Source organism: Hippocampus zosterae, chromosome 2 (assembly GCF_025434085.1).
Source record: "Hippocampus zosterae strain Florida chromosome 2, ASM2543408v3, whole genome shotgun sequence".
In the NCBI taxonomy this organism is placed as follows: Eukaryota; Metazoa; Chordata; class Actinopteri; order Syngnathiformes; family Syngnathidae; genus Hippocampus; species Hippocampus zosterae.
In genome coordinates, this window is record NC_067452.1 from 31751496 (window position 1) to 31766046 (window position 14551).

The window sequence follows — 14551 nt, forward strand, 5'->3', positions numbered from 1 at the left end:
TGTAGCCATGGAATTGTGTGCAACGCTTGCCAGGAACCAGAGAGCTCACAATTAATTTGGCTAAATGCAAAAAATGATCCAGCTGAAGATCTTTGGATGTTTCGATTTCCGATTTCCGGGCCTTGTTTTCCCCATTGCTTGTTTTCGGTTTCAACCACAAATTTTCATTCCAGGATATCTCTGATGAATTAATTAATGACTTTAAATGGTAACATGAATCGTTAGATGCCATCTTTACTTGCTTTCTTGTCTAATTAGAGTATGAAATGTACTAATTGAACATTTTTCCCCCTTAATAGCTAACGTGGTTAAAGTGATGTGCAGATTTAAGAGGCGTTGGATAAAATGCCTCTGTAGGTGATAGCAATTGAAGTTGCTGTGACGCTGTGCTTTATTTCAACTCTCTTCGCCAAATGAAGTTCTAGAGATGCATTATTTTTTCTCCTCTAAACATATCTTTTTCAAGTGTACTGTAGGGCTGAGCAATGTTTACAACATACATTTGTACCATTGAATGTGACAAACTCAATGAAACTACTGAAATAAGACCTTGAATATACTTATAGTCCAATGCTAACGTGACTTAGGGAAAACAACAACCACCAGGCACTCAATTTTGTATGTCCTCTATTTAAACATGATTTAGTGATGGTATACACATATCACAAAAAAATTCTTTAATCTGGAGCCAAACCTATGCGGTGCCAACACTTATTTGAATGCATCACATGCAGTATTGTGTATAAAATTCTTTGTGACATCAGACATTACTGTGGAGAGGGAAAAAAAATGAAAGTTGTAAAGGAATTAATGAAGTAAAATGTTAGCATTGCCCTGCCCTATTTTGTACCATTTACATTGATATCTAGGCCTGGATATGTGCAAAATATGCTCAACCTGTGCCTCCCCCCTCATCCCTTTCTCTTTTCACGCACATTTTTAAACACCAACATGTGGTGTGTTTTCTATGCTGTGCTCTATTTGGTATTTCGGGCTGTTATATGTTTTAGCTCTTCCAGATACAGCGGCAGGCCTGTTGGTGCGTAGCATCCACCTGGTCACCCAGAGGCTCAATTCCCAATGGAGGCAAGACATGAGCATTTCACTAGCTGCCCTGGAACTTCTGGCTGGCCTTGCCAAGGTAATGCTGCAATGGTCAAACCCTACAAACATGTAGTTTGGCTTCTTGTGCCCTACCCATTCTCTTCAAACAAGAACAAGAGATGTAAAATGTAAGGAATATGAGCAAATCACTTCCATATCACAACTGAGCTGCTGTGATCTGAGAGCTTTATATCCTAAAGGTGGCTCAGATTGAGAATGTCTTCTGGACCACAGAATATAATAATAATTTTTTTAAAAATCACATAAATACAACAAATATATACAGATTTGAATGAAATTCCTTTTATAGCTTAAATCCAAATGTAATTTAGCATTCTACCCACGAGGAAGAATCTAATTTAAATTTAAATAAAATGATAAAATAAAATATATTTTAGAATATTACTTTCTGCTCTTCAAACGGTACAAGAGGTGTCTCCTAATTATGAATCAGTGCCACTTTGAGTGAGAGAAACACATAAGCAAAGCACGCTTAAACTCATTTTGTCTTTTATTTAGGTTAAGGTGGGGGTTGACTCCGCAGACCGTAAACGGGCAGTCAGCTCTATATGTGGGTACATTGTGTACCAGTGTAGCCGTCCAGCTCCTCTTCAGTCCAGGGACCTTCACTCCATGATTGTAGCTGCCTTCCAATTTCTTTGTGTGTGGCTCACTGAACACCCTGACATGCTGGATGAAAAGGTGCATGGATCAAATTGAAGAATTCTTAGATGAGCCATTACAGAAAATTAATAATCTATTGTGTACTAGCATACCTTTTAACATAATCTTGTTTTGCATAAGGATTGTTTGGTTGAAGTATTGGAGATAGTGGAGCTGGGAATCTCTGGCAGCAAGTCCCGTCAGGAACAGGAAGTGCGACATAAAGGAGAGAAGGAGCATAACCCTGCTTCCATGAGGGTGAAAGATGCAGCTGAGGCCACTCTATCATGGTGAGATGCAATTATTGTTTATACATAACGTATCAGAGATGATTTTGTCAAATGTTGTTGGCATTGAGTGATTCATTTTAACCTGCAAATTAGGGCTGAACGATTTGGAAGAATAATAATTATGAACCTGAAAAATGTAAAAATCTCCTTGTCTCAATGACATTTTTTTTAACGAAAAACTCATCGTTTTTCCATGTGCTGTTGTGTGGTCATTTAGTATCATGCAGGTTTTAGGAGCATTCCCGTCTCCTAGTGGGCCTGCCTCCACTTGCAGTCTGCTCAATGAAGACACCCTGATTCGCTATGCACGACTTGGCGCCACTGGGGCCAGTAACTTCCGCTACTTTGTATTGGACAACTCGGTCATTCTAGCCATGCTGGAGCAACCTCTCGGCAATGAGCAGAGTAAGCAATTAATTTCTTTTTTTTACATTTTGAATATTTCTAAGAATCACCCTCGGATGAGTGTGAAGTTAAATGGGCTGTGGCCTTCCTCTCTCAGACCCCAGCCCGTCAGTGACAGTTCTGATCCGAGGGACTGCTGGCAGACATGCATGGACCATGCAACTCTTCCACCAACCCAGAGGAGCTCGGGCCAATCAAAGGGTGAGATCACACCCAACATTGCTACATCCAAAATGATTATGTCAAACCAGAATAGCATCAGAGATATATTGGAATCTTTCACCCTCCTGTTGTCCTCGGGTCAAAATGACCCATCACTGTGTTAAAAACGCCCCAAAACCCCCCTAAATGATATATTTTTTAACTTGAAATTTTATGACTTTTCCTAGATTGGCCCAAACTGCAGAAAAATTGAAATGTTTTTATTCACATTTCCATGGAAGCTGTACAAAAAAAGTACAAAGCTGGTCTTCGGGTCAAAATGACCCATGAGGCAAATAGGGTTGAAATCAAGGTCACAAAGTTATTTACACACCATAGAATGTTTCAATGTTTTAGTTGTGTCTCAGATCAATTAGTAGAACACGTGAACAAGAGAGTAGCAGACATAAACAAGACAAGATAGGTGGCGTTCTTGTAGATGGCAGAACTCTTTTTTTGTGGATTTCAATGGGTTATAAAGGTGCTACAGATGACAGGACTCTGAATTCCCTCTGTGCTGACGCCATGAGTGTGCGTTATGACATTGAAGAGGCTCTAGAGCTGTTTTTTTCTGCTGTCCAGCAAGACAACTGATTCAGAAGAGGAAGTAGAGGATGTATCAAGTCAAGTCAAGTCAACAGTATTTATAGAGGATCAGAAGAAGAGGGGGAGGAATATAACCCAGAGTATGATGAAACATCTTCAGAACAAGAAGAAATCCCTGAAGCTGAAAGAGAGACTTTCCTTTCAAAAAATGGCAAAATAACATGGTCCTCAGCAGCATACAACCAACAAGTCAGGCATGCAGAACAAAACTTACAGGAGCTCCTGAGAAACCTGATGATCCACCTTCCACAGCCACTTCCCCAGGGAGGGCAAGTAAGAAGAAGAAATGCCAGTTCAGCCCTCAAAAGAAGGACTGTAAAACACGTACTGTGTGCTATATATAGGTGAAAGAAATATATCTGCAAAGGCTGTTCACTTGCATACTGCGCTACATGTGCTAATTAGTTGAATGGGGTATCTTATTTTTCATATTTTTGTCTTGTATTGTCCTAAATAGTTTACTAGAGGAAAAAAAGAGAGAAACTTTAGTCATTGGAATGAATACAAATGCATCCATAACTCAGTTTCGCACATTTTTTTCCCTTTTCTTAAGCTATAGAAATCCAAGTGAAGAGGGAGAACTATATCACACATAATGTGGTGAAGGATAAGTTGTTTCTTCAAGTAATATGAAATTTGGTGTTTAAAATTCAATTTAGCTGCTTTTTTGGGGTGTTTAGTGAAGATGGGTCATTTTGACCCGGAGGACACAGGGTGTGTACAGGAAATGAGGACAACAGGAGGGTTAACTGAAACTGACATCTCGGGCTAAACTATTACCCATTCATCCATTTTCTAATCCGCTTATCCTTGCAATAGTGATGAAGCCTACCCTCGCCATCTTTGGGTAGTAGGCGAGGTACGCCCTGTACACCCTGAACCTGTTGCCCTCAATCGCATTGCACACAAAGACGAACATCCATCTCCACTCACAATCACACCTAGCGACAATTTAGAGTGTTCCATTAACCTGCCATGCGTGTTTTTGGAATGTGGGAAGAAACTGCAGTACCCGGAGAAAACCCACACAGGCACTTAGTGAACATGTAAACTCCACACAGGAAGGTCACACTGGAATCGACCCCTGCACCTCTGCACTATGCGGCAGATGTGCTAACCAGCTAAACTAATAATCAAATTGAAATCAAGATTATAATGTCATCTTCTGTCAAATCGCACACAGACACATTTTTTTTGCTTGTCTTTTAAAAAATGCATGGGATAAGGACCTTGGAAAAAATAATTGCATATTAAATCACATTTGCAATACTGAGTAGCAAAAACAATTGCAATTAGATTACTGTGTTTGATTATTTTACAAAATTGTACAACCCACATGATCTTCTGTTCCTTTCTCTTTCCTCCTTCCACAGCAGGTATTTGTTCCCGAGGGCCGTCCAACACCAAACAACGATGTCGGGATCAAATACAACGTAAAACAGAGGCCGTTCCCTGAAGAGGTGGATAAGATCCCCCTGGTCAAAGCCGATGTTAGCATTCCTGATTTGGACGACATTGTTAGCAAAGAGGTGAGAGAAATTTCCATCATTCATTTGCAGATTGGCCTGTTACATCTAATTGCTATATTACTGCATCAATTTATGATTATTATTCCTTTTTTTTTTGATGACCGTATCTTATGGACGATAAAGCTCTCATCAGATGTAAACATTGATGAAAAGGTCTATTTTCATATATAAGACATATTTTTTTGTGAAGCATTGTATGTTAAATACTTGATTCAAATGTTGTTTATTTGATAGTGTATCGGCACTGTGCTTTACCTTTTGTTTTATGTCAGACGGGCAAGAAATTCCTTACTCAATACAATACAATACATGCTGATTTATATAGCGCTTTCACAACAGCGGCAGCTGTAACAAAGCGCTTTACAAAACAGTTAACATAAAGTAAAATAATAAACACGACACATAACATAAAACACGGACAGTCATGCTGTTCTAACCACTTTTCCATCACACGCTTTGTTTTTTGAAGCGGTTTGAGATGAAAGAGGAGAGAATCAAAGTGTCCTTTAACCAGTGGATCAGAGACGTCATGCTCAAAATGTGCACACGTCGGCTACAAGCTAAGTTTCAAAGTCAACAAGAAGCTGTAGCATCCATTGACGAAAAAAGAGATTGGTTCACTTCTCCTCTCAAGTCTCGCATAATCCGACAACGGCACAACAAAGAACGATGACTATAATTGATTACGCTTGAACTTGACTTGAATCCCTTTTTATCACAAAATTATGAAGGTGTTACAAAAACAACAAATAGAACAAATTCTAACGGAAGCGTATGCATAGTCATAGAAGTATATTTGTCCATGCCCTACTTGTATCCTTTATTATCTTTAAGTTTGTCACCACCGCATTTTTCAACATCTACTAGAAGTATAGGACAAACTAATGTAGCAGGCACACTGTTGATGTTTGAGGTCATTTCAGGATTTTAAGCACCGTATTTTTCACACTAAAAGGCGCACTGGATTATGAGGCGCACCTTCAATGAATGGCCTATTTTGTCATTTTTTTCATACATTGGGCGCACACATTATAAGACACAATCTACAATGCATCTACTAGATTGAGCTACGCTGAAGGGAAGGCCAACAGAACAATCAGATGTCAGCAAAACGTAAAAGCAGCGACACAGTTCATTTAACCAACAGCAAGTTATAACATTGACTCGTTAATGTAGAACTCTCTTGCCGCTGCTCTATTTCCGTGTTCATCTGCGTAACCGATCGCCTTAAATTTGAACTCTGCGTTGTCAGCATGTCTCGAGTAAGGAGCCGTTTTGGGGTTGACATATTACCGTAATGACGATACACAAGGCGCTTCAGATTTTAAGGCGTGCTGTGAGCTTTTAAGAAAATGGAAGGGTTTTAGATGCGCCTTATAATGCGGAAAATACGGTATGTCTGACAATCTGAAACCTTTGTTACTATATAAACTCAGGTGTGTTGTATTGGCTGGCAGGATGGTCTGTGAGCTACACATATGCTGAGATATTTTTCTCCAGACGCGAGTTAATGGGTGATGGAAATGTCACTTGTCAGGGAAGAAAAGGGTCAAGTGACTGTATTTGGTTACATGGAAATGAAAGTGGTGCTCTTGGGGGGTTTATTCATCTTGGCAATTCATGAGAATCGCTGATGCATTGAAACCACTCCAGAAAATTACCACAGCATCTTCAATCTTTGTGATAGTTTTGCGTCTGGCAAGAATGGAGCCTGCTAGAAGGCAATCAGTCAGGTTGAACATTGCCAAAGGCATCGTGCCAATTTATACATTGCACAAGCAGCAACTTAGACATGTTGGAAAGTTGGTTTGTGCTTCCAATATTTTTTCGAGGTCTCGATGTAACACGTGCCAACTCTTGGGTTGCAATATTTCAAACTCTGGTTGGTTAATTTCATCATTTCGGGTAAAATTGCTTTCCATTCCAGTCCATAAAGAGTAAAATATAAATTTGTCCTCTGATTAAATCCATTTTAAAATGCTGTTACAATGAAGTCATAACCACAGTTGACTCATTTCAGCACTGGGAAAAGATAACGCTGGTTTGGGAATGTGGTTTGTGCAACCAGACGTTGTCCGCCCTCAACAGTTTGACTCTTTAAACATGTTTCCTCTCATCCTCCTTATTCAGCTCGAAGTGCAACACGACAAGCTTCGCATTCTGATGACCAAGCAGATAGATTACGAGAATACGTTGGAGCGGCGCGCTGATGACATCTGGAAGTCCAAGCCTTTCCCTGACCCACAGATAGACTGCAAACCTCCTCCGCCTTCGCAGGAGTTCCAGACTGCTCGGCTCTTCCTCTCCCACTTTGGTTTTCTTTCCCTGGAGGCGCTCAAGGTTTGTCAACATTTCTGCTAAATGCTTTGCTACGGTTGCTAATAGCAAAGGTTATTGAGTATCTTAAGGTGCCGCTATTGTTGTTCGAATTCAGCTAAATGCTATTATTGTGTGATTGTTCCCGAATTGTTACTTCACCAATGTTGGTGAATTATTGGCAGGAGCCCAACAACAGTCGCCTACCTCCTCATCTGATTGGCTTGGAGTCATCCTTGCCTGGATTCTTTGATGACATCAACTACCTAGACCTGCTCCCCTGCCGCCCATTTGACACAGTCTTTGTTTTTTACATGAGGGCTGGACAGAAAAGCAGTCACGAGGTGAGGAAAACTAATCCACACAATTGAGTGTCTGCTATACTGATGAAACAAAAATATATTTTTGTTATTTTTATAGCATTACCAACATCAGTTTTATGGTGTGAGAGACTCAGCATTTTTCCATAGTCAAATGTTACTTCAGCAATGGATGTAGTAACACATAAGTAATGGCCAGATTGGTTGTCTGATGACATTTGTGATGGACTAACCATTAGTTTCCAAATGACATGATCTCAAAACGAAAACCTTATAATAATTAAATTTGAATGCTTGGTCACCAAATCAGTCCGTCAATGCTCTGTTGTTTTCAAAATGGTCCGCTCTTACTCCGTAGCTTTGGAAAGACCTAAGACTGTAGTCTTAGTCTGGTGATGCCACCGTGTCCTGAGGGAAGCATGGAGGATCGAGCCTAAATTCCGGTTCTAAACTGTCACTGCAGTTCTTGCTAATGTGTAATACAAACAAGTGTAATAATAATAATAATACATTTTATTTATAAGCGTGTAGGATTGTAAGTGGCTGGTTCACTTTGTAAAAAGTGCGTACAGTACCTAAGATTCGTAAGAGGTTTTTACGTAGTGCTGTATGGAAAGTTTTGTGTGGATCTTTGAATGCACTCACTCAAACTTCTTGACATCGATAACCAACTTTTTTTTTTCTGATATTGTGATGGTGGGGGCGGCACGGTGGTCAACTGATTAGCGCGTCGGCCTCAGAGTGCAGGGTTCGAGTTCGGCTCCGGCCTTCCTGTGTAGAGTTTGCATGTTCTCCCTGTGGCTGCGTGGGTTTTCTCCCACATTCCCAAAACATGCACGACAGGTTAATGGAACACTTTAAATTGTCTCTAGGTGTGATTGTGAGCGCGAATGCTTGTTCGTCTGTGTGTATGCTGCGATTGGTTGGCGACCAGTTTAGGGTGTACCTATGTGACTGTCGCCACTTAACAGCTGGGGGGCGCTCGTGTTTTTTGCGCCTGTAATGGGCAGCATTTTTCACCGCCTCATTTTTGATCAGCGGAGATGTCGGCGCTGTTGGACAGTCTGCATTGTTGTGGCTGGATGGACGGATGTTCTGGTGGAGATGAGGAGAGAGGAGCACAGATGTGTATTTGGAACTAAGAGTCGGCGTTTGGAATTGAAGAGGATGTAGATGGGACAGGAGAACTGAACCAATCTTTGTGTTTGTCAATGGACGCTGCAGCTTCTTGTTTACTTTCTACTTTAGCTTGTAGCAGACGTGTGTGACGCCACGCACGCTGTGATCATGATGTCTCTGATCCACTGGTGAAAGGCGATTTTGATTCTCCCTCACTCATCTACAACCACTTCAAACAACAAGATGTATGTCGGAATAGTTGTTACGATTGTATTATTGTTGATGTTTTATGTGATGTGTTCTGTTGTATTATTTTATTATTAATTTTTTTTTAATGTTCTGTAAAGTGCTTTCTTGCAGCTGATGTGAAAGTGCTTTATGAATAAAGATGTATTCAGAGTGCTTTCGTGCTGTGTATTTTAGATCCTGAAGAACGTGGAATCATCAGCCAGCGTTCAGCCCCACTTCTTGGAATTCCTTCTGTCCTTAGGCTGGCCTGTGGACGTCGGGAGCCACCCAGGGTGGACAGGACACCTCGATACTAGCTGGTCTCTCAACTCATGGTCTGACAGTGATGTACAACAGACTGGTCAGTGACTGAAACAGAAACAACTTGTCACCATCAGTGACATGAGAAAATTTGAGATGTTTCTTTTATCTTGCAGATGAAGCAGCTACTCCTGAGGACACGGGAGGTTCGGTGTTTAATGGAGAGAAGAAAGTTTTGTACTACGCAGATGCCCTGACTGAAATTGCCTTTGTTGTTCCATCGCTAACTGAACATTCTGGTTAGTGGGGGGGGGGGGGGGGGGGGGCACTGCTCAGTATGGCTTTAGTTGATAGACGAAGGAGTGACTTCTTGTTGAGCCCCAAATCTAAAATAGCGAGTGCGTACATTTGTGAGGATTGAAAAACTAACTATAAAAATGGGTTTGTATGTATATAGTGGAATTTTTATACATTTATTTTTTTATTCTTCAATATGAAACCTACTTTTGTATGCCTGTTACATATAGTTCTTCAGATTCAACTTTAACCTTATTTTCTGTTTTGCTCAGTTTTTTTAAATGTTGGTTTTATATTGAGGGCGGCCCGGTATCCAGTGCTTAGCACGTCGGCTTCACAGTGCAGAGGTACCGGGTTCGATTCCAGCTCCGGCCTCCCTGTGTGGAGTTTGCATGTTCTCCCCGGGCCTGCGTGGGTTTTCTCCGGGTGCTCCGGTTTCCTCCCACATTCCAAAAACATGCGTGGCAGGCTGATTGAACACTCTAAATTGTCCCTAGGTGTGAGTGTGAGTGCGAATGGTTGTTTGTTTCTGTGTGCCCTGCGATTGGCTGGCAACCGATTCAGGGTGTCGCCCGCCTACTGCCCGGAGACGGCTGGGATGGGCTCCAGCACCCCCCGCGACCCTAGTGAGGAAGTTAGAATGTGCTTTTATATTCTTAATTATTTTTAAATATCTGTGCAAGTGCACCGTAAGATAAGGATGACAACTTGGTGTGGTCTAAAAAAAATTTTGTTTTATCTCACAGAGGAGTCATCAGTCCACAGTGACTCAACACTGGAGGCTGACACCAGCATGGACCTTTTGCCTAGTATACTCAAACAGCCCAATCTCACACTGGAGCTATTCCCTAATCACTCGGACAACCTGGAGTCTGTCAGAAAGGTGCAGTTTAATTGATTGAGCAGTGTTTTGACAGGGCAGTTTAATTAAAGATGTGCGTGTGTGTGTGTGATTTTTCTCAAGCTGAGTCCTTTAGTGAAGACCAAGAGATCTTCGAGCGGAAAATCATTCCCACCCCTGGGCCCAGAGACAAAGGTGTTTGTCATTTGGGTGGAGCGCTTTGATGATATCGGTAGGCATGTTTGTAACTGTGGAACACTTTCCACAAAAGCTTTTCGTGTGATACATAACTTGATCCTGTCGTCTTAAAGGGTTTCTTTAAAATTGCTGTGTTTGTTTTTTTTTCCAGAAAATTTTCCTTTGTCTGATCTTCTTGGTGAAACCAGCACAGGTTTAGAAGCAAGCATAAGCAACAGCACGTCCTGCAGGTACTGTAAACATTGTGCTGCTCAAATATGCTTCATTCTGCGTTTTTCTCAAGTCACAAGTCATTCATGTACATTATCACTGCTGTTGATGTTGCTCCTGCTTCAGATCAGGGTTACTCGAGAAGGACGTTCCTCTGATCTTTATCCACCCTCTGAAGACGGGCCTCTTTCGGATCCGACTGCATGGAGCTGTGGGCAAATTTAGCATGGTGATCCCTCTGGTGGATGGCATGGTGGTCAGCCGCCGGGCACTGGGTACTAGCTTCTCTTATCTATGTGTCTTTTGATGAATGTTATTTTTCAGGGATTTAGCAAAGTATTGCATGCAAGCAAACTTACTGGTGGATATCTTGAACTGAGTCTTGTCAGCCAGTCCGAGAAAGTCTTTCCCAAATACAGTTTTTAAAGACTAAATGCAAATGTATCCGTCTTAAAAGTAGACTACAACCGTACTGCACTTAGTGCTTCTGAATCCTCAGACTATCAGGAAACCTACACTTACAACTCTGTCTTCGCAGGCTTTCTGGTGCGCCAAACCATCATCAACGTGTGCAGGCGGAAACGCCTGGAAAGTGACTCGTACAACCCGCCGCACGTGAGGCGGAAGCAGAGAATCACGGAGATTGTGCAGCGTTACCGCAACAAGCAACTGGAGCCCGAATTTTACACCTCCCTCTTCCACGAGGTGGGGGAGGGAAAGCCTCACCTCTAACAGTCCCTGCCATGTCCTGTCTTAACACTGGCTCACAAGTGCACACAAACACAACATGCACACAAACACACACGTATGCTAAACATGCATAAGTCATCGACAAACACAGAATCTTTATATTTATACTGTTCAATTTTGTTATTTATATAAATTCCTATATCAAATCTGTCTGACTTGGAGAGTAAAGTGTGTGTTGGGGGGGGGCTTCATTTTGAGGTCACAACAATTCTGACTGTGCCGCCTCCCTCAACGGCTGTTTACGTGTGACAGAAAATGCAACGTTTTGGTGTTTGAGCCTGAAAAACTAGCATTAATGTACCTGAAGTGAACATTTGGCAAAATACCAGTTACCGTTTCCGTGTCGTCTGTGAAAGGAGAGAACAGGCACTTTTGTTTGTGTGCAGCCTGGGTGGGCATTCACAAATATGTGATTCATACGAGGAGTGGGAATCACACTTAGTCGCGATACAGTCTTTTGCCAGTGGTAACGACAGAATCAAAATACAGTGATTCAGTTAATGATGATTAGATTATTAGTTAAAACATTTGAAATCTGAGACGCATCACTATCGAGAGTACTGAAGAAAGTATACAGAGATGTGGATGTTTGATGCTGGTGTGTCAGTACAGTATTTCTTGTCAGCGATAATGCTACGTTATATTGCCACATTGATTGGTTGTTCCACAATTAGAAACCACAATTTTGGAAAGAAATGTAAGCATATTAGAAGATGATATAATATGTATTCCAGGCCAGTCATTGCAAGTGTTGCTGTGGAAAAAAACCACATGGTGTGCATTTTTTTTTTGGGTTTGTAGCTGCCGGACAGTGTAGCAGTAGTACTAAATGTTGCGTGTTAGCTACGATGTCCTTCAATTTTACAGGCTACCATTTCTGTCTTTAATGCTGCAGTCAGTGTTGACAAATATCTACTTTTCCCCACCAAAATCTTTTCTACTTTTTGTCCGTTTTCAGGCTCAAAAACAAAAACGACTCCCCAAAACAATTTCAGCTGAAATGGTCTTGCTTGAACTTTGGGTTTCTGCTTTTGCTTCAAGAAGGATAATTTGTTCTCATCCCGAACTGCAATACAAAAACACCACAGTCAGCAACAAATAATTGTAAAAATGTTCTCTGTAATTGTGACGACATGATTTTCTTGTTGCTCACACTAATTTGTGTCCCACCACACATCTCCACAGACAGCTGGTGGAATCTCGGCCAAGGTGGAGCCATGAATTGTTTACGAATCTACCGACATCTCATTTCATCGACATGCTAAAGTCTTCCTTGTGCACGCTGGTGGCCATGGCAGCAGCTCACTAGCAGGCACACTGAATTTTGAATGATTGTTATTCATGGGCGCGGGGGTTCAGCTGTATTCTTTTACTGTATGGAGGTGTCGTTTTATATCTGCCTAAACTGGCCCATCTCACAAACCACTGCTGTGTGCATCTGCATGTGCGTTTTATGCTTTACCAGCCAGTCAACCTGACCGAGAGTGCCCCCACCCCCAATCCCCCTACCACATCAAAGGCATTTAAAAGATAACACTGTCACTTTAAGTCGTGGAATCATACAATCCCATTTGAAAAGCTTGTCTGAGCTCAGTGACAACATTTTGGAGTCCCTTCGCTTTATGAAGAAGTATTTGGGATTATAGAATAAGGAGAATCAAGTCCAAACACTACACAAATGACATAACTTTCATCCATCCATTTTCCAAACAGCTCATCCTCACTGGGGTCTCGGGTGATGTAACTTTGCAATTGTAATTAACATGAGCAAGTAATTGCTATTTTACTAGAGTAAAGTCAATATTATAACAAAATAATTTTAAAAAGCCATTAAACTCGCAATGAGTCAAAATTGTACAATAATTTTGTAATCTATTACAAACAATCGCGTGTAAAGTTGTGGTCTTTTGAGGATCCTGCCAACTTTTCACAAATGACAGCAGCACCTCTAAATATTATGGACTGCGTCTGAATTTGTGGACACACTCATAATATAATCTGATAATGATGTGTGAAAAATATGATTTAGAAGTTTTTATGCATTTTGCTCAAGTCCCTATATAGAACCACAGCAGTTAGTGTGTCATGTTTGAAATGTCTTTGCCGATTAATTTATTGGTTCAAGCATCACAGCATTGTTGACATACATATCAAACTTGCAAAACTTTTGGCTGTATAGATCTAGGTTTTTTTTTACATTCTTTTCCTATATTTGAATGGGCCCCTTTAGATCGTGTCTGAAGAAAAAGACAAGTGTGCAGTTTAGTCAACACGGTAGCTTCCGTAATTGTTTGTGTTCAGTCACTGTAATTTTGGTTCAAGGCCCCTCTCACTGTCTTGCCTGCAACAATGTGAACTTATTTATCACAAACGTGTAAAACGGCGAGTGTATTTTGTTCTATTTGGAAAGTCTTAATGCACTGAGCACATTCTGTGTTTATTTTCTTAGTCCCTTTTGGTTACCAGAACATTTCTCGTTTTTGTACCTTTTTTGAATGAGCGTGTATTTGCAAAGAAACCCCTGCTGAAGGAAGAGTTTTATCGTGTGAAAATGTAAATGAAATGGCGCTATGGACTTTTTGACTTATCACATCGAATTGTGTGACTCAATTTTTACTACGGTGCTTTATGCACATGCCTTTTATGGGAAGGAGAACAAAAAACCCTTGGAGGAAAGCCCACATAAAATCAAGATGACCCACCTTGTATCCCGTTACTACTTCACTGGTTGGATCGTATTTAAGGACTTTTGCCATGTACAGACGCGATGAAGGATGATTTGTAAATATACTATAGCATAAGGCATTTACAAGTTGTCTGTTGCATTCCTCACGTCGGGTGGGGAGACAGGTTGTGTATGGTTTTGTGTGGGACGAGTGCCGAATGTAACATACACCCATTAAAGCTATTATTGATATTTTCATTCTCCATTCAGTTTTTTTATGTTTCTTGAAAGTAAATTGAACTTTGTTTTACGATAAGTACTTTTAGATAAATATCTTATCCTCGGTTCCGTTTCTCCGGCAGCGCCAAGAATGTTTACTCACAGTCATCTCACAACCTACATGAAAGAAGTAGTGCCGTCATAACTATGTTGGTAAGAAAAAAAATATATACATTGTATCAAAGGTTAACCCTGGGTGTTTTTTGTTGTTTTGTGCCGTGCGACGTAGGTTACTTTTTCTGCCGCATGTTTTTGAAAAAGTGCATAGT

At 41.0% G+C, this 14551-nt stretch overlaps 1 protein-coding gene across 13 annotated transcripts in view; it reads left to right on the forward strand.

The window, feature by feature from the left end:
* LOC127596808 (ral GTPase-activating protein subunit beta-like) overlaps window positions 1–14255 on the forward strand; it is a 29684-nt gene extending 15429 nt beyond the window's left edge. For 6 of the 13 annotated variants that reach the window (XM_052059701.1, XM_052059699.1, XM_052059705.1 and 3 more), the window contains 16 exons: window positions 1011–1141; window positions 1624–1806; window positions 1909–2057; window positions 2275–2462; window positions 2560–2663; window positions 4643–4798; window positions 6929–7138; window positions 7300–7458; window positions 8977–9142; window positions 9219–9341; window positions 10086–10222; window positions 10304–10412; window positions 10530–10608; window positions 10715–10863; window positions 11127–11293; window positions 12524–14255. In XM_052059701.1, the coding sequence (XP_051915661.1) occupies window positions 1011–1141; window positions 1624–1806; window positions 1909–2057; window positions 2275–2462; window positions 2560–2663; window positions 4643–4798; window positions 6929–7138; window positions 7300–7458; window positions 8977–9142; window positions 9219–9341; window positions 10086–10222; window positions 10304–10412; window positions 10530–10608; window positions 10715–10863; window positions 11127–11293; window positions 12524–12559 (2246 nt within the window). In that variant the 3' untranslated portion in view covers window positions 12560–14255. The remainder of the gene's footprint in view (window positions 1–1010; window positions 1142–1623; window positions 1807–1908; window positions 2058–2274; window positions 2463–2559; window positions 2664–4642; window positions 4799–6928; window positions 7139–7299; window positions 7459–8976; window positions 9143–9218; window positions 9342–10085; window positions 10223–10303; window positions 10413–10529; window positions 10609–10714; window positions 10864–11126; window positions 11294–12523) is intronic. The other 7 variants (XM_052059703.1, XM_052059706.1, XM_052059713.1 and 4 more) reach the window with 3 other exon arrangements.
* The last annotated feature ends 296 nt before the right edge of the window (window positions 14256–14551 follow it).